The 20,813-nt window shown below is 47.2% G+C and overlaps 1 protein-coding gene across 1 annotated transcript in view; it reads left to right on the top strand.

Annotated features, from left to right (window-relative positions):
• Positions 1–20,813, top strand: part of KAT6A (lysine acetyltransferase 6A) — a 1,196,154-nt gene that overhangs the window by 135,331 nt on the left and 1,040,010 nt on the right. The window contains exon 3 of the mRNA XM_069214088.1: positions 1,169–1,277. Within this exon, the coding sequence (XP_069070189.1) occupies positions 1,169–1,277 (109 nt within the window). The remainder of the gene's footprint in view (positions 1–1,168; positions 1,278–20,813) is intronic.

Raw genomic sequence — 20,813 nt, 5'->3', positions numbered from 1 at the left:
GTCAGTGTTTGTTTATTTTCATGCTTCCCATAATCGTGGTGAAAATGGTTACACTGATTTTCCATTAGAAATATTTTTGGGAAATACTAGCATGCATCAAAACATTTGACTAAATTACACTTCATTTGCATCTAATCAGAGAGCATTCTGGGAGCATTATACTTGGCCTCATAGCCTAAACTTTTCAAACATGTGTATACACGTTTTTTTTTTTGTACTGGAACCAACGTCAGTAGTGAAGTGTGACCTTAAAACATTTATTTACAGCACTCACCCTAATAATGAAGGCTTTCAAATAATGAACCATAAATACAAGTTCCAACAGTATTATCTTTTGGAAACACATTACCTCAACTGCAGAGAGTTCCACTCTCTGTAAACAGGCAGCCAAAGGGTTTGTGCTCCAGAGGGTTGGGCCTACTTGTCCCAAGGACAAAGTAAACATAAAAACTTGCTGCCCTTGACCCCAAACAAGATGTCCCGGGCGTCTTCTACATACCTGTTTATGCTCACAGCCAAGTGCAGTATCTGTAAACGTTCTTGTCACTGCAGTTTAATTAATGCCTTATTCACTTCTCTTGGATTGTCTTAGTGAACTTACACTGTATAGAGTGACCACAGAGATCAAACAGAAGTCAAATTGTTCATAGTTTGCCAGTGACAAGGAGGGGCTAGAGCTGCGGTCCTGAGCATTTCTGGTACATGTACAGTGACCTTCATGGTGAACTGGCTGCTCGACATGTGTTCTAAAAAGAGGTATTAATACTTGTAAAAGTGCAGAACAGGGTTGAGTGTTCCTTGTCTCAGGACTATAGGTGCATCCCATCCGTTTGACAATGCAATAACAGACATCATGCAGGCACTAAATCCAGTTACTGATGGAGGTAGGGGGACCTCTATTACTGGGCTAAACTTCAAGTCTAAATCGTGTGGTAAATAAACCACAGATGTCTAGGACACTGCCCTTAGTGCACCATAACTTTTGATCCAGCAGTGTATTCATGGCAGTGAAAGGAAAGATCTTGAAGCAGTATGCGTGAACATGGTTTAAAATATGATTTAACAGTTACAAAGTCTAAGCACAAGATGATTCATCTTTATTTACTCTGTACAACCATGATTCTGAGCACTAAACTTTCTAAAATCCTTGTTGTCTTTTTATTGACAGCCTGTAGCTGAACCAATTCCTATCTGCAGTTTTTGTCTTGGGACGAAAGAACACAACAGGGAAAAGAGGCCCGAGGAGCTGATATCTTGTGCGGATTGTGGCAACAGCGGTATGTATTTATTTTTATAATAAGTGGCACTTGGATCTATTGGTACCCTTCTGGGCTGAAGAGCATTTTTTCCCCTCTGTGTATTTGATGGACAGTGGAACATACTTATGTGTGTGTGGTGATAGAATGGTTCTCACCTGTTCACTTGCATGTTGATGGTTAGTCATATGTATTATTTATCTATATCTTCTGTGCTTTTTAACATTACTTTACTGCTGTGTCATTAGATGCTTATGTAGTTATCCCATAGTCTGTCAACAGATATTGGTCAAACACACTATTTGATGGGGCTGTCAGAACTGAGGGTTTCTTTGAAAGACATCTTTTCAAGTCATAGATGTAGGAGGCTGGACTGGCTTGTAGTGAATACCAAGGGGTACTTGCACCTTGTACCAGGCCCAGTTATCCCTTATTAGTGTATAGGGTGTCTAGCAGCTTAGGCTGATAGATAATGGTAGCTTAGCAAAGCAGCTCAGGCTGAACTAGGAGACGTGTGAAGCTACTACAGTACCACTTAGTGTCATATGCACAATATCATAAGAAAACACAATACACAGTTATACTAAAAATAAAGGTACTTTATTTTTATGACAATATGCCAAAGTATCTTAGAGTGTACCCTCAGTGAGAGGATAGGAAATATACACAAGATATATATACACAATAGCAAAAATATGCAGTATAGTCTTAGAAAACAGTGCAAACAATGTATAGTTACAATAGGATGCAATGGGGAAACATAGGGATAGGGGCAACACAAACCATATACTCCAGAAGTGGAATGCGAACCACGAATGGACCCCAAACCTATGTGACCTTGTAGAGGGTCGCTGGGACTATTAGAAAATAGTGAGAGTTAGCAAAATAACCCTCCCCAAGACCCTGAAAAGTGAGTGCAAAGTGCACTAAAGTTCCCCTAAGGACAAAAGAGTTGTGTTAGAGGAATAATGCAGGAAAGACACAAACCAGCAATGCAACAACTGTGGATTTCCAATCTAGGGTACCTGTGGAACAAGGGGACCAAGTCCAAAAGTCACAAGCAAGTCGGAGATGGCAGATGCCCAGGAAATGCCAGCTGCGGGTGCAAAGAAGCTTCGACTGGACAGAAGAAGCTGAGGTTTCTGCAGGAACGAAAAGGGCTAGAGACTTCCCCTTTGGTGGACGGATCCCTCTCGCCTTGGAGAGTCGTGCAGAAGTGTTTTCCCGCCGGAAGGACGCCAACAAGCCTTGCTACACGCAAATCGTGCGTTTGGCGTTTTTGGACGCTGCTGGGGCCCAGGAGGGACCAGGAGGTCGCAAATTGGACCGGCAGAGAGAGGGGACGTCGAGCAAGACAAAGAGCCCTCACTGAAGCAGGTAGCACCCGGAGAAGTGCCAGAAACAGGCACTACGAGGATGCGTGAAACGGTGCTCGCCGAAGTTGCACAAAGGAGTCCCACGTCGCCAGAGACCAACTTAGAAAGTCGTGCAATGCAGGTTAGAGTGCTGTGGACCCAGGCTTGGCTGTGCACGAAGGATTTCCGCCGGAAGTGCACAAGGGCCGGAGTAGCTGCAAAGTCGCGGTTCCCAGCAATGCAGCCCAGCGAGGTGAGGCAAGGACTTACCTCCACCAAACTTGGGCTGAAGAGTCACTGGACTGTGGGGGTCACTTGGACAGCGTCGCTGGATTCGAGGGACCTCGCTCGTCGTGCTGAGAGGAGACCCAAGGGACCGGTAATGCAGCTTTTTGGTGCCTGCGGTTGCAGGGGGAAGATTCCGTCGACCCACGGGAGATTTCTTCGGAGCTTCTGGTGCAGAGAGGAGGCAGGCTACCCCCACAGCATGCACAAGCAGGAAAACAGTCGAGAAGGCGGCAGGATCAGCGTTACAGAGTTGCAGTAGTCGTCTTTGCTACTATGTTGCAGGTTTGCAGGCTTCCAGCGCGGTCAGCGGTCGTTTCCTTATCAGAAGGTGAAGAGGGAGATGCAGAGGAACTCAGCTGAGCTCGTGCATTCGTTATCTAAAGTTTCCCCAGAGACCCTAAATAGCCAGAAAAGAGGGTTTGGCTACCTAGGAGAGAGGAAAGGCTACTAACACCTGAAGGAGCCTATCAGCAGGAGTCTCTGACGTCACCTGGTGGCACTGGCCACTCAGAGCAGTCCAGTGTGCCAGCAGCACCTCTGTTTCCAAGATGGCAGAGGTCTGGAGCACACTGGAGGAGCTCTGGACACCTCCCAGGGGAGGTGCAGGTCAGGGGAGTGGTCACTCCCCTTTCCTTTGTCCAGTTTCGCGCCAGAGCAGGGGCTAAGGGGTCCCTGAACCGGTGTAGACTGGCTTATGCAGAATTGGGCACATCTGTGCCCAACAAAGCATTTCCAGAGGCTGGGGGAGGCTACTCCTCCCCTGCCTTCACACCATTTTCCAAAGGGAGAGGGTGTCACACCCTCTCTCAGAGGAAGTTCTTTGTTCTGCCATCCTGGGCCAGGCCTGGCTGGACCCCAGTAGGGCAGCTGCCTGTCTGAGGGGTTGGCAGCAGCAGCAGCTGCAGTGAAACCCCAGGAAGGGCAGTCTGGCAGTACCAGGGTCTGTGCTACAGACCACTGGGATCATGGAATTGTACCAACAATGCCAGGATGGCATAGAGGGGGCAATTCCATGATCATAGACATGTTACATGGCCATATTCGGAGTTACCATGGTGAAGCTACATATAGGTAGTGACCTATATGTAGTGCACGCGTGTAATGGTGTCCCCGTACTCACAAAGTTCAGTGAATTGGCTCTGAACAATGTGGGGGCACCTTGGCTAGTGCCAGGGTGCCCTCACACTAAGTAACTTTGCACCTAACCTTTACCAGGTAAAGGTTAGACATATAGGTAACTTATAAGTTACTTAAGTGCAGTGTAAAATGGCTGTGAAATAACGTGGACGTTATTTCACTCAGGCTGCAGTGGCAGGCCTGTGTAAGAATTGTCAGAGCTCCCTATGGGTGGCAAAAGAAATGCTGCAGCCCATAGGGATCTCCTGGAACCCCAATACCCTGGGTACCTCAGTACCATATACTAGGGAATTATAAGGGTGTTCCAGTAAGCCAATGTAAATTGGTAAAAATGGTCACTAGCCTGTCAGTGACAATTTGGAAAGAAATGAGAGAGCATAACCACTGAGGTTCTGATTAGCAGAGCCTCAGTGAGACAGTTAGTCACTACACAGGTAACACATTCAGGCACACTTATGAGCACTGGGGCCCTGGGTTACCAGGGTCCCAGTGACACATACAACTAAAACAACATATATACAGTGAAAAATGGGGGTAACATGCCAGGCAAGATGGTACTTTCCTACAATAGAACCTAGGGATTTCAGCTATTAGTGGTATTGCACATGGACATGGGTTCCATTGTTAGATTGTTTTTTCTCTGCTGTCTGTTTCAGAAGTGTCATTGTGAGCTTCAATTTGGCACTGTGTGGTATTCTCGCCAGGACCTCCGATTCATCCCCTCGTCTATTTCTATAAAACAATCCTGCCTCTCGTCTGTTTACAGCCGTTGCATTTTATTCTACTGTGTCGGTTACATACCTCTCGACCCCCCCACTGTTCTGGTTGAGAATATCTTTGTAATGGAAAAGGACTCCATTTCAATACTGCTCTACTTCCCACACCAAGTACCTGAGATCAGACCTCCACAAAGTATGCAATCTTTTTGTCTCCTGCCCATGTAGAGGACTCCTTTTCAGCATGCCTTGTGTTCCATAACAAAAAAACTCTTCAGAACCGATGCGCTCATCGCCTCACCTCGGCCACCATGGCAAATAGATGAGAGGTGGACGACCCTTTGGACATGTATGGAGAACATGAGGAGTTGGATAATGAAATGGATGCTCGAGGCATTGAATTAGAGCCAGACTTCTCGACAGAAAGCATTGAGTCCAAAGTGGACGTTGAGTCCCAAAAGCCTCCACTGGACTAGCAGCAACTAGTGAGTAATGAGGTGTTCGATGGCATCTGTCGCTGTAGATACACATGGTATGCATGAGCTCGCCATCTGGTGTTGGGTCGGAGTGTTACAAGTTGTTTTTCTTCGAAGAAGTGTTTTCGAGTCACGGGACCGAGTGACTCCTCCTTCTGTGCTCATTGCGCATGGGCGTCGACTCCATCTTCGATTGTTTTCTTTCCGCCATCGGGTTCGGACGTGTTCCTGTCGCTCCGAGTTTCGGAACGGAAAGATAGCTGAAAACGGAAGATTTTCGACGGTATCGTTGCGATCCGGTTCGAGATAGACACATACGACGACGCGTTGAACATCGAAGCGCTTCGGTGCCCTTCGGGGTAGATTTCGGCACCCCGTCGGGGCCTAGTCGGCCCGACCGCGTGGAGAACAACGCCGATGGAACGGACCCCGTTTCGATTCTGCCCCGAATGCCACAACAAATATCCTTATACGGACCTACACTCGGTCTGTAACCTGTGCCTGTCACCCGAGCACAGCGAAGAATCCTGTGAGGCCTGTCGGGCGTTCCGGTCCCTAAAAACTCTGCGCGACCGTCGAGCGAGAAGACTGCAGATGGCGTCCACGCCAAAGGAGCGTCGACAGTTCGAGACAGAAGAGGAACAGGAGCAATCCTTTTCCATCCAGGATTCAGACTCCGACGAGCTAGACTCTACAAAAACTGTGAGTAAGACGTCGAGATCAGAACTTAAAAAAGGAAAGAAGGCCCAGGGGACGCCACTGCCAACCGGCCATGGCTCCACCCAAATTCTCGGTGACCAACAATCGGCACCGAAAAAGGCCCATTCAGTGTCGAGATCGTCCGACTTCGGTCGAGACACCGGCACGCAGCCTCCTCGGGGCCGAGAGAGTGCTAAACAGAAGCATCGACACCGAGAGTTCGGTGTCGACACGGATCTACGCCGAGACAGTGGCGCCGAAGACCATAGAGGCCAAGAATTTTCGGCACAGAAAAAGAGGAAGGTTACCTCGGAGCCGAAAAAACAATCAACAGGGTTTTCGGAGCCGAAAAAAGCGACATCAGACCCTGTTTCAGGCTCCTATACTGAAGAGCATTCTATGTCTTCACAAATGAAGAAACATAGATTTGAACAAGAACTGCAATCCACTGACGTGGATCACATGCAAAAGCGTATCTTTATTCAGCAGGGGACTGGGAAGATCAGTACCCTTCCACCTGTCAAACGAAAGAGAACGCTTCAGTTTACTCCTCAGCAACAAACAGCACAAAAGGTAACACCTCCTCCCTCGCCTCCACCTGTAACTCCGGCTTCGCCAACTTACACCCCGTCCCATTCGCCAGCTCACACCGCCATGAGCCACGATGACCAAGATCAGGATGCGTGGGACTTGTACGACGCACCAGTGTCTGATAACAGCCCAGACACATACCCAACTAGGCCATCACCACCGGAAGACAGCACAGCCTACTCACAAGTGGTGGCTAGAGCAGCACTATTCCATAATGTGGAACTACACTCGGAACAAGTAGAGGATGATTTTTTATTTAACACCCTCTCTTCAACCCACAGCTCCTACCAAAGCCTGCCGATGCTCCCAGGCATGCTACGCCATGCAAAGGACATTTTCAAGGAGCCAGTTAAAAGTAGGGCAGTGACGCCTAGGGTGGACAAAAAGTATAAGGCGCCTCCTACGGACCCTGTATTCATCACCTCTCAGCTGCCACCAGATTCTGTGGTGGTAGGGGCTGCCAGAAAACGGGCAAATTCACACACTTCTGGGGATGCACCTCCCCCAGATAAAGAAAGCAGGAAGTTCGATGCAGCCGGGAAGAGGGTTGCTGTCCAAGCAGCAAACCAGTGGCGCATCGCAAATTCACAAGCGCTGCTAGCGCGATACGACAGAGCCCACTGGGATGAGATTCAGCATCTCATTGAACATCTCCCAAAAGATCTGCAAAAAAGAGCAAAACAGGTTGTTGAGGAGGGTCAAAACATTTCCAACAATCAAATACGCTCCTCCATGGATGCAGCAGACACAGCCGCAAGGACCATTAATACGTCGGTTACCATCCGTAGGCACGCATGGCTCAGAACGTCTGGATTCAAGCCAGAAATTCAGCAGGCAGTGCTTAACATGCCAGTCAACGAAAAACTTCTGTTCGGTCCGGAGGTCGACACAGCCATAGAAAAGCTCAAGAAGGACACTGACACTGCCAAGGCCATGGGCGCACTCTACTCCCCGCAGAGCAGAGGATCTTATAACACCTTCCGCAAAACACCTTTTAGAGGAGGGTTTCGGGGTCAGGCCACACAAGCTAGCACCTCACAGTCCGCACCGCCCACCTACCAGGGACAGTACAGGGGAGGTTTTCGGGGCCAGTATAGAGGGGGGCAATTCCCTAGGAATAGAGGAAGATTTCAAAGCCCCAAAACCACTACCAACAAGCAGTGACTCACACGTCACTCACCCCTCCCACACAACACCAGTGGGGGGGAGGATACGTCAATATTACGAAGCATGGGACAAAATAACTACAGACACATGGGTCCTAGCAATTATACAACATGGTTATTGCATAGAATTCCTGCAATTCCCCCCAGACATACCACCAAAATCACAAAATTTATCAAAATACCATTCACAGCTTCTAGAGATAGAAGTTCAAGCACTACTGCAAAAAAATGCAATAGAATTAGTACCAAGCACACAAATAAACACAGGAGTTTATTCACTGTACTTCTTGATACCAAAAAAGGACGAAACACTGAGACCAATTCTAGACCTCAGAGTAGTAAACACATTCATCAAATCAGACCACTTTCACATGGTCACACTACAAGAAGTGTTACAATTGCTCAAAAAACACAACTACATGACAACCCTAGACCTCAAGGACGCATATTTCCATATACCAATACATCAATCACACAGGAAATATCTAAGGTTTGTATTCAAAGGAATACATTACCAATTCAAAGTATTGCCTTTTGGTTTAACAACCGCTCCAAGAGTATTCACAAAATGCCTAGCAGTAGTCGCTGCACACATCAGAAGGCAGCAAATACATGTGTTCCCGTATCTAGACGACTGGCTAATCAAAACCAGTTCGCTCACACAATGCTCAAACCACACAAATCAAGTCATACAAACCCTCTACAAACTAGGGTTCACCGTCAACTTTGCAAAATCAAACATTCTGCCAAGCAAAGTACAGCAATATCTAGGAGCCATAATAGACACGACAAAAGGAGTAGCAACGCCAACTCCACAAAGGATCCACAATTTCAACAGAGTCATTCAACACATGTCTCCAAACCAAACAATACAAGCAAGAACAATACTACAGCTCCTAGGCATGATGTCCTCATGCATAGCCATTGTCCCAAACGCAAGACTGCACATGAGGCCCTTACAACAGTGCCTAGCCTCACAGTGGTCTCAAGCACAGGGTCACCTTCTAGATCTGGTGTTGCTAGACCGCCAAACTTACCTCTCGCTTCTATGGTGGAACAGTATAAATTTAAACATAGGGCGGCCTTTCCAAGACCCAGTGCCACAGTACGTAATAACAACAGATGCTTCCATGACAGGGTGGGGAGCACATCTCAATCAACACAACATAAGAGGACAATGGAACATACATCAAACAAAACTGCATATAAATCATCTAGAATTATTAGCAGTTTTTCAAGCACTAAAAGCTTTCCAACCAATCATAACCCACAAATACATCCTTGTCAAAACAGACAACATGACAACGAGGTATTATCTAAACAAACAAGGAGGAACACATTCAACGCAGTTAAGCTTGTTAGCTCAAAAAATATGGAAGTGGGCAATCCACCATCAAATTGGTCTAATAGCACAGTTTATTCCGGGGATCCAGAATCAGCTGGCAGACAATCTCTCTCGAGATCACCAGCAAGTCCACGAATGGGAAATCCACCCACAGATTCTGAACACCTACTTCACACTCTGGGGAACACCACAAATAGACTTATTTGCAACAAAAGAGAACGCAAAATGCCAAAACTTCGCGTCCAGATACCCACACAAGCAATCCCAAGGCAATGCCCTATGGATGAACTGGTCAGGAATATTTGCTTACGCTTTTCCTCCTCTCCCTCTCCTTCCTTACCTAGTAAACAAATTGAGTCAAAACAAACTCAAACTCATTTTAATAGCACCAACGTGGGCAAGACAACCCTGGTACACAACACTGCTAGATCTGTCTGTAGTACCACACATCAAACTGCCCAACAAACCAGATCTGTTAACGCAACACAACCAACAGATCAGACACCCGGACCCAGCATCGCTGAATGTAGCAATCTGGCTCCTGAAATCCTAGAATTCGGACACTTACAACTTAGCCAAGAGTGTATGGAAGTCATAAAGCAGGCCAGAAGGCCATCCACTAGACACTGCTATGCAAGTAAGTGGAAAAGATTTGTTTGGTACTGCCATCATAATCAGATACAACCACTAGACGCAACTCCAAAACATATAGTAAATTACTTGCTCCATTTACAAAAAGCAAAGCTAGCCTTCTCTTCTATTAAAATACACCTTGCAGCAATATCTGCATACCTGCAAACTACCTATTCAACTTCCTTGTATAGGATACCAGTTATCAAAGCATTCATAGAAGGGCTTAAAAGAATTATACCACCAAGAACACCACCTGTTCCTTCATGGAACCTAAACGTGGTTCTAACAAGACTCATGGGCCCACCTTTCGAACCCATGCACTCTTGCGGAATACAATTCCTAACCTGGAAAGTTGCCTTTCTCATCGCCATTACATCTCTAAGAAGAGTAAGTGAAATTCAAGCGTTCACAACACAAGAGCCTTTTATACAAATACATAAAAATAAGGTCGTCCTACGACCTAATCCAAAATTTTTACCAAAAGTTATTTCACCATTCCATCTAAATCAAACGGTAGAACTACCAGTTTTTTTCCCACAGCCAGATTCTGTGGCTGAAAGAGCACTACATACATTAGATGTCAAAAGAGCATTAATGTACTACATTGACAGAACAAAGAACATCAGAAAAACTAAACAGCTATTTATTGCATTCCAAAAACCTCATGCAGGTAACCCAATATCAAAACAAGGTATAGCCAGATGGATAGTTAAATGCATCCAAATCTGCTACCTTAAAGCAAAAAGACAACTGCCCATTACTCCCAGGGCACATTCAACAAGAAAAAAAGGTGCTTCAATGGCCTTTTTAGGAAACATCCCAATGCAGGAAATATGTAAGGCAGCCACTTGGTCTACGCCTCACACATTCACCAAACACTACTGTATAGATGTGCTATCCGCACAACAAGCTACAGTAGGTCAAGCTGTATTAAGAACTCTATTTCAGACAACTTCTACTCCTACAGGCTAAACCACCGCTTATGGGGAACTAACTGCTTACTAGTCTATGCATACCATGTGTATCTACAGCGACAGATGCCATCGAACTGAAAATGTCACTTACCCAGTGTACATCTGTTCGTGGCATCAGTCGCTGAGATTCACATGGACCCACCCACCTCCCCGGAAGCCTGTAGCAGTTCAGAAGTTACCTTCAATTTTGTACATTTGTATATATATTATTTAATCCTTTAATAGGTACATACTTACATTTTTCATTGCGCGGGCACTATTACTATAGTACAACTCCTACCTCACCCTCTGCGGGGAAAACAATCGAAGATGGAGTCGACGCCCATGCGCAATGAGCACAGAAGGAGGAGTCACTCGGTCCCGTGACTCGAAAACACTTCTTCGAAGAAAAACAACTTGTAACACTCCGACCCAACACCAGATGGCAAGCTCATGCATACCATGTGAATCTCAGCGACTGATGCCACGAACAGATGTACACTGGGTAAGTGACATTTTCATTCCTATACTCACCACTTAGAGGCACCCGACTTAATTCCTCTGCGTCCATGAGGCCTCCTGTGCACTGGTGCCTTCGTGCCATGGCCGACACAGCAATTCCGAGATTGACCGGACACCTTTTCCACACTCTGCCCCAAAGTCCTTCAGAGTCTGACGCTTCGGTTTCCGATTCAAAGGCGTGCCCATGCCCATCCTCAAAAGGGGTGGAGCTGAAGATTAAAAAGCTGAGGCAGATTGCATTGAAAGACTAGTCACCGAGATCCACTGACTCAAAGCATTTGGCACTGAAATAGTTTAACGCCTTTCAGTGGACGACCACCATCAGTCCTGTTGAGACCATTGTCCAATGCTGCCTCTTCTGCAACTTCCGAAGACATTGGCCAGCCAATCCTCAAATGCCTGCAGGAACACATAGATGCTTGGAACCATTGCATCTATATCCAGCCAGACACTGGTCAGATCCTGGTGAAGCCTCCACAAGTTCTATAAGTCTCTGCTACTCATTAAAGGAAGTTCACTTTTGAGGAGCCCACCAACCCACAAGTCCTTCTGGCTTCCAAAAGGCCCAAGACGCATGACAGAGTCACCTCTTCCCTGCCTCTTGCTGGTTCTTCTTCTTCCCTCCCACATTCTCCTCCTCCTGCCTCTTCTTCTCCTCCTCCTCCCCCTGCACCTGCTGTGTTGCCTTAAGAGACGCCACAACACTCAGGGTTCCTCACACTCTGGGGCGGGAACAGTCTTAGGCTCCCTTATGACCCATATGACCAGACTTAAGACCTGCAGAGCCCTGACCCTTAGGGCGGTTGTGATATTCACACTTCTGCAGACACTGCCAGTCCTGTACCCTGCTAAGTGTTCTCCTCCTGATAATGTCACTGCATATCATGAGGTTCTACACATGCCTGCCATGTTCCATTGTGTTGAACTCCATGCGCAGTAAGAAGGAGATGGTTTCATTTGGACACTCTCTCCTCTACCCAATGCTCCCTACAATACCTCCTTTTCTCAGAGGGGTCCAGAAACCTCCCTCGGAAATTTTCAAGGAGCCAGTTAAGGTGAGAGTTTTTTGTAGTTGGACTCTTGCTCTAGGCCAGACTGCTGGTTTAGGGATGACAGCACTTTTGTTTGTAGGTGACTAGGCCAATCCTACAACAAGTTGCAACTGTTGGCCCAGCCCTCCCGGCTCACAAGCAGTACCTCACCAAAAACCCAAACAGTAAAAGGTGATTTGTGGCTCCCTTTACTTACGCATGGACTCAAGAGTGCGACATCTCGGTGGAGTTGTGGTTAAACGGAGATTACCCTTTTCACACATGAGCAACAAGTCTGAGTCACACACAGATAATGAATGAGATGCAGTAAAGTTGCCAATAGGTTTTATTAACAAGACTGCAGTCTACCGTAAATTGCATGGGCTGCAATGATTATGAAAATGAAAAATGCAAGAAACAGAATTGTGCAGGCGAGAGTCATGAATACGAAGACCCCCACCATCTTGCAATAACATGAAATAGGTGTGAAATAGACCCTAATACCCTAACATTATGACTCTAATCTCTAACTATAAAGGTGTTATAAACCTAATCTGCCAGTACCATGTCCATGAGAAGAGCCCCCAACCCTTGTTACCTTGGCATGAGGTCTCTAGATCAGACTCCGTGGTGACACGAAGGCTGGGTCTGCATGAAGGCAACTTGTAACAACTTGTAGCATGATGGCATCTGGTAGGGATCCCTCCGATGATCTTGTCTGTGTGAGATGTATTTATGCAGATCTTTTAGGTATGTTTCTAAACAATAGATAAGAAGTTATGCTTGGGGCTGCAATTATATAAACAATTCCCTGAAAAGGTACATTATGTTACTGTCACACTTAAGTGGGAAAGTGCATGATGTGAATACAATCGTATATCACTTATCTTTGAAGCTGATAGTGACGCCTTTACAGAGTAGCACTGATAACGTGAAACTAAAACATCTTCCTAACTATAAACATAGCCATTTTGAAAGAAATAATTAAATAAATGTGCTAAAACAGAGCAAGCTAAGTAGGTTAAAAGTCACTAGGTGACGTGGGCCCAGACCTGCAAGCCAAAAGGCTAAGCTAAAATCCTGATTACCATTAAAACTAAATAGGATCCACTACAAGTAATTATGTCTGGGGTGGATAGGAAGTATAGAGCCTCTCTTACTGTCCCCCCCACACATTGTGGCTGGTTACAAGAAGCTCCCCAAAAGGCCCAATCTTCTCACAAAACCATGACACTCTCAGACACCCCAACCTTCAGCAGCTCAGTCTTGCTATCTGGCTCCACATGTCTTAGAATTTGGTTACCTTATTCTACCAGAAGAGTGTATGTCTGTTCTAAGAGGCACAGCAGCCTGCTACTAGGGCCTATTATGCAACTGAAAATGTTTCATTTACTATGGTCTTCTAAAACACTTCAGTCCACTCACAGCATCAGTGCAACATACTGTATGCTACTTCCCTCACCCTCAAAAGTCAGGACTTCCAAACACATCTATTTGTTTACATCTGGCTGCTCTAGCTGCCTATGTGAAGAATAGGCAACAGATTTCACTATTCAGAACTCCAGTCATTATGACGTTCATGGAATGCCTAAAAAGGATTACTCCACCACAGATGCCCCCTGCTTCTGTTTGGAACCATTACATAGTTCTCACAATACTAATGGGCCCCCCTTTTGAACCACTTCATTTTGCCCCATTCAGTTCTCTTGGAAGGTGACCTCCCTTGTAGCCATCACCTCTCTCAGGAGAGTCAGTGAAATACATGCTCTGACCTTGGAAGAGCCATTTTTCAACTACATCAAGATAGAGTGGTTCTCAGAACCAATCCAGAATTCCTCCCTGAGGTAGCCTCCAGTTTCCAACTCGGTCAGACAGTTAAACTGCCCTTCTTCTTTCCACACCCAGTGTAGCTGAAGATTCTCTGCACACTCTTGTTGTCAAGAGAGTACTTATGCACTATATCAACAGGACAATGTCCTTCCATAAGACACATTAGTTATCTGTTTCTTAATCCAAGCCTCACAACGGACGTGCTCTTTCCAAGGTAGGAGTTGCATGATGGATGGTCAAATGCATCAGACTTGTTGTGCCAAAACAACACTGCCCGCCCCTCCCAAACCTCATTCCATTTGTAAGAGAGAGGCTTCTATGGCTTTCCTAGGTAATATACCATTAGCTGACATCTGTAAAGCGGCTACCTGGTCTATCCCTCATACCTTTACCAAGTACTACTGTGTGGATATCCTGGCCAGACAACAAGCTAGAGTTGGCCAGGCTGTCTTGTGCATACTTTTCAAGTCTTCTGCAAAGTCCTCAGGCTAAGCCACTGCTTTTGGGAGGACCGCTTTACAGTCTATGCATAGCATGTGTATCTACAGCTACAAATGTCACAAACAGGAAATGTTTCTTACCTTTAAGCATCTACATTGGCATGTAGTGCTGTATATTCAAAAACTCCCACCCTCCTTCCCGGTCGCTTGAGGTTGCACATATCTGTTTTTTTTACTTCATCTTTATTTCTTTACTTTGCATGGTCATATTTTTGTGTTCTCTGTGCTCCATTCCCAGTCTTGCCCTATGTGTGGGGATAACCAATCTAACAATGATGCTATGCCCATGCGCAATACCACTAATATGTGGAATCACTAGGTCCCATGACTCGAAAAACCTTCCTTTCAAGAAAAACAAGTTGTACATGTGTGAGTCCAACACTAGGCGGCCAACCTATTTACAGCATTTGAATCTACAGCACTACATGCCACGAACAGAAGCTTACAGGGTAAAGTAGCATTTTCCTTCCATATCACACCCCCACATACATTCACTATAAAAAAGTTGTAAAATTAGCAAATCAGTTAGGTCAAGCCACGCAGTGCACATCTGTTCACCGTGCAGAATCGAAATAAACTTCTTCAACTCACTCACACATGCACATAGCATAAAGGTTCATTGACAGGATCGTACAAATGAACAAGTTACTTAACTTCGGTAACGCTTTTTCTGGTGGATACACTGACTACCTGTGGATTCCTCACCTTATGAATTCGATCCTTGCGCCAGCATCTGACGGAAAGTCTTCTTCCTAGCTGTCTACGTCGACGAGGACGTCCTAATGGCACGGCTCCGATTGACTCCGTCTGACGTCAGCGTGCCAATAAGAGGTCCCCGTCGGCGTACTAACGTCAGTTTCACCTCACTTTTTTCGTGCCTTTAAAGCAAATAGGAGTAAACCGACCATGAAAATTGATAAATAATATAGAAAGATATACACACACAAAAACCTTGATCATTTAAATAATCCATTCTTATTGAAAGCTGGGATACATAAATATACAAAATAAATAGAGAAATATCACTATATACATATAAATATACATATATATGCGCTTTCATATATATAAATATAAATCTAAATACTGCAAGATAAGAGTGTAACCAGGCAGGCAACGGGGAGGCGGGAGGGACAGTGAGGAATCCTCAGGTAGTCAGTGTATCCACCAGAAAAAGCGTTACCGAAGGTAAATAACTTGTTCTTCTGATGGATACAACTACCTGTCGATTCCTCACCTTATGAATAGAGTCCCAAGCAGTACCGCACTCGGTGGTGGGTGCCCGCCTGATTACACCAAGAAATCTTGCAATACCGAGCGAGCAAAGTGACCGTCCCTCCTCATCTCAGAGTCTAAACAGTAATGTTTCACGAAAGTATGGAGGGACGCCCAAGTTGCCGCTTTACACATATCTATCAATGGAACTCGCCAAAGCCGAGGACGCGGATTTAGCCCTAGTAGAGTGGGCCCTGATGCCTTCAGGAGGGACCTTTTTTGCCAAAGAGTAGCAGATCTTTATACACAAGATGACCCACCTGGAGAGTGTCCTTTTCTGTACAGCTCTGCCTTTTTGTTGACCAGCATTCCCAACAAACAGTTGCTCATCCAAACGAAGTCTTTAGTTCTTTCGAGATAGGATTAGGATCCAACCTATGGAGTCTCTCTTCTTCTTCATTAGACGAGTGGGGAGGAGGGTAAAAAGCAGGAAGAGTGATATTCTGCCCTAAATGAAAAGGGGTGACAACTTTCGGCAGAAAAGCAGCCCTGGTTTTTAGAACCACTTTATCAGGGAAAAACACAATGAAAGGAGGCTTAATGGAGAGCGCCTGAAGCTCACCAATCCTCCTAGCAGAAGTAATCGCGATCAAGAAAACAGTCTTGAAGGCTAAATATCTCAATGGACATGAATGCATGGGCTCGAAAGGCGAACCCATTAAAAATGCTAAAACAAGATTTAAGTCCCACTGAGGCATGTGAAAAGGAGTAGGAGGAAAGCTATTCACCAAACCCTTAAGGAACCTATGTACAATGGGAGACTTGAATAAAGATGGCTGATCCGGAAGGCAAAGAAACGCCGACAGAGCTGCCAAATAACCCTTAACTGTAGCTATAGCACAGCCTTTCTTCGCCAAACTGAGAACAAACAAAAGTACATCTGAAAGATGGGCCTTTAAAGGATCTTTTTGGTTCTCTCCACACCACAACACAAATTTTGCCCACCTTCCGGCATAAATAGACTTAGTGGAGTGTCGCCTGGACGATAGTATAACATCCACTACATCCAGTGGGAGAGAAAAAGAACTCACGTTGCCCCGTTCAATCTCCAGGCATGAAGGTGCAGGCTCTGGAGGTGGGGGTGTAGAACCTGCCCCTGCGATTGAGAGAGGAGATCTGCCCTGAGCGGGAGACGGAGCGGAGAGCACTGAGAGAGTTGAAGTAGGTCTGTATACCATACCCTTCTCGCCAGTCCGGTGCTACCAATATGACTTGGGCCCGGTCTTGACGAACCTTCCTCAAAACCCGAGGAATCAAGGGTATGGGGGGAAACGCGTAAAGCAACTGGCCGTTCCAGGACATCTGAAACGCATCCCCCAACGCCCCTTGCATCGGATACTGGAGGCTGCCGAATAACGGGCAATGCGCGTTCTCCCGAGTGGCAAATAAATCCACCTGAGGAGTACCCCACATCTCGAAGATGTGGAGGACTACATCCGGATGGAGACGCCACTCGTGATCTAATGAAAAGTAACGACTGAGAACGTCCGCAAGTAGATTCAACACTCCAGCCAAATGATTTGCCATCAAGCAAATCCAATGGTCCTGAGCCCAGGACCAGAGTCGTAGGGCTTCTCGGCAAAGAAGATACGACCCCACTCCTCCTTGCTTGTTTATATACCACATCGCGGTAGTGTTGTCCGTCAGGATCTGAACTGACTGACCGCGAAGGGAAGGGAGGAAGGTCTTGAGCGCCAAACGTACAGCCCGCAGTTCCAACAGATTGATATGCAACATCTGTTCCACTGGAGACCAACGACCCTTGATCTCCAGGTCCCCCAGATGAGCTCCCCACCCTAGAGTGGAAGCATCCGATATCACTGTGGCCACCGGAGGTGGTAGTGAAAACGGTTTCCCTTGGGAAAGGTTGCCGTCCACTGTCCACCAATGAAGATCCGCTACAGCGTCCCTGGAGATCTTTATTGAATCCCTGAGATCCCCCTTGTGCTGGAACCACTGTCTGCGGAGACACCACTGAAGAGCCCTCATATGCCAGCGAGCATGAGTGACCAACAGAATGCAAGAAGCAAACAGACCTAGCAGGCGTAAGACTTTGAGGACTGGAACTGCTGCTCCTCTTTGAAACAAAGGAATCAGTGCCTGAATGTCCCGCACCCGCTGAGGCGGGGGGTAGGCCCGAAACCTTGTCGTGTCCAATACTGCCCCTATGAACAGGAGGCGTTGAGAGGGCTCCAGGTGAGACTTGGGTACGTTCACCGAAAAACCCAGATCGAACAACAACTGCGTTCTCATTCGCAGATGAGACAACACAATCTCTGGAGACTTGGCTTTGATCAACCAATCGTCCAGGTAGGGAAAAACCGCTACCTCCCTCTTTCTGAGATGTGCTGCAACAACTGCCATCACCTTTTGTGAAGACCCGGGGTGCTGAAGTAAGACCAAATGGGAGGACCGCAAACTGGTAATGCTGCGATCCGACCACAAAACGGAGATACTTCCTGTGCGACTTGACTATGGGAACATGAAAGTACGCGTCCTGCAAGTCGACAGAGACCATCCAGTCTCCTTCGTTCAATGCCAACAGCACCTGCGCTAGGGTCAGCATTTTGAATTTTTCCTGCTTGAGGAACAAATTCAAAATCCTCAAGTCTAGGATCGGCCTTAGACGACCGTCCACTTTGGGAATCAGGAAATACCTTGAATAACACCCTTTGACCCCTTTCCTGCCACAGTACCAACACTATAGCGCCCTTTGCCAACATGACTACAACCTCCTGTTGCAACAACAGAAGATGTTCTTCTGAACAAAAGGAGGGACGGGGAGGGAAGGGAGGAGGAAACTCCTAAAAGGGGCGAGCATAGCCCTTTTCCACAATTCCTAGCACCCACAAGTCTGTTGTAATTGACTGACCTCTAGCCCTGCCCCTACCTCGCCCTCTGAAGGCACGATAGGGCGGGTTGGCAGGTTGTTGGGCATAAGATTGAGACCTACGAAAGGCAGAACCTCTAGCAAACCCTCGAAACCTACGAAAAGGCCTGTACAATGTAGCAGAAGGGGTCTGCAAACCCAGGGACTTAGCTGTAGCCCGACAGTCCTTAAACCGTTCAAGGGCAGAATCTGCCTTGTCCCCAAACAGCTTTTCCCCATCAAATGGAAGGTCCATTAAAGTGGATTGTACATCCGACGAGAAACCCTAAGACCTTAGCCAGGCATGCCTTCTCGTAGCCACCGATGTTCCCATGGCCCTAGCTATAGAATCCGTAGTATCCAGGCCAGATTGAATAATCTGCTGTGCAGCCGCTTGCGCATCCAAGAAAAGGGCCCCAAAAGATTTTCGCACTTCCTGTGGCAGATCTTTTGCCATCTCCTTCGCAGAGTCCATTAGGGCATGAATGTATCTGCCTAGCACACAAGTGGAATTGGTAGCTTTCAGGGCCATGCTGCAAGAAGAGAAAATTTTCTTCGAGGATTGCTCCATCCTCTTGGATTCTCTGTCTGTTGGAACACAAGGGAATGTACCGGGGGCAGATTTTGCAGAACTTGATGCCTGAACCACCAAACTCTCCGGAGTCGGGTGACGAGATAGAAATGATGGATCTCCTGGGGCACTCCTATGCCTTCTCGCCACTGCCCTGTTCACCGCAGGAGATGTCACCGTTTTTTTCCACAGGTCCATAATAGGCTCAGTCAACGCCTCATTAAAAGGCAACAAGGGGTCAGCACTGGAGGAAGAAGGATGAAGAACCTCTGTGAGCAGGTTAGTCTTGACTTCTGCCGAGGACAAAGGCAAATCCAGATAGTCAGCCGCCTTCCTCACCACAGCATGGAAAGAGGAGGCCTCCTCAGTAAACTCCCCCGGAGAAGCAATGTCCCACTCCGGGGAAGTATCCAAACCACTTGCAGTGGCAAGTCCTTGGACATCATCAGAAGGCTCTATCTCACCTTCCTCAAGCCTTCTGTATTCCTCTTCCTCCAGAAGCCTCCACGCCTTCCTTCGAGATCTTAAATGCGTTTCCAGAGCCGGCGTCGACAAGGACTCCATCGACGCCGATGATCTCAGACCTTGAATTGGTTCCGGAAGGCTCCCGGATTCAACCGGCGTCGGAGCCGGCGCCGGCCCGAAGTCAGCAGATGACCTCCTCGACGCCGAATGTGCAGAAGGAGATGGAGCCGGTCTGGATGAGGCCACCAATGACGCCGGATGGCGCGGAGAAGGAGTCGGACGAGAAGCCGATGGATCCGCGGTCCCAGGCGAAGGACTCCTGCCAGGGGAAACCCCCGGCGCCGGACCACCAGGCTCTGAAGGGCAGAAGGGCATGAATGGAGCAGCCCTGTACGACGCCGGCGAGCCCAAATTGAATGCCAATGGCCCCGTGGGACCCACCGGTGCACCAGCAGGGGCCATGGCTTGAAACACAGCATACATCGCATTCAAAAATGCGGCCAGATCCGTCCCTGGAGTCGGGAACGCTGGGTACTGCTGTGTAGACATCTGGGGAACATCAGGATCCCTCGGCGCCGGTGAGAAGCAAGGACTACCTTGAGTGACCTCATAGACTGAAGGCGCCGGTGACAACCCCGGACTCTCCGGCTGAGGTGTGACCGTAGGACTCATTTCCCACGTCTTCTGGCGCTGTGACGAACGAGACCTCGACCTCGAATGACTCCTCGATCGGCTCCGCTCCGAACGGCGCCGAGAGTCATGACGGCGCAGAGAGTCATGATGACGCCGCTTCTTATGTTTTTTGGGAGAAGCATGGGAAGAAACCTTTTTGTGTTCCTTCTTCTTTGCCTTGGGCAAGAAGAGCTTCGCTTCTCGTTCCTTCAGAGCTTTAGGATTCATGCTCTGGCACGAAGAACAGCCTTCCACATCATGCTCAGAGCTCAACACCAAATACAATCCGAATGGGGGTCGGTCACTGACATCCGACCCCCCGCATTCCCTACACGGCTTAAACCCGGACTTCTTCGGAGGCGACATTGTAACTTCAAGAGATCGCTACAGTAACCAACGGGCCAGGAAGAAAAACCGTTGAAATTGAATGCACGGAAAAAGGAAAAACTGACGTTAGTACGCC

This window comes from Pleurodeles waltl, chromosome 11, assembly GCF_031143425.1.
Source record: "Pleurodeles waltl isolate 20211129_DDA chromosome 11, aPleWal1.hap1.20221129, whole genome shotgun sequence".
Lineage (NCBI taxonomy): Eukaryota > Metazoa > Chordata > Amphibia > Caudata > Salamandridae > Pleurodeles > Pleurodeles waltl.
Note: the sequence above shows the minus strand (reverse complement) of the source record. Positions and strands in the feature narration are given on the sequence as shown.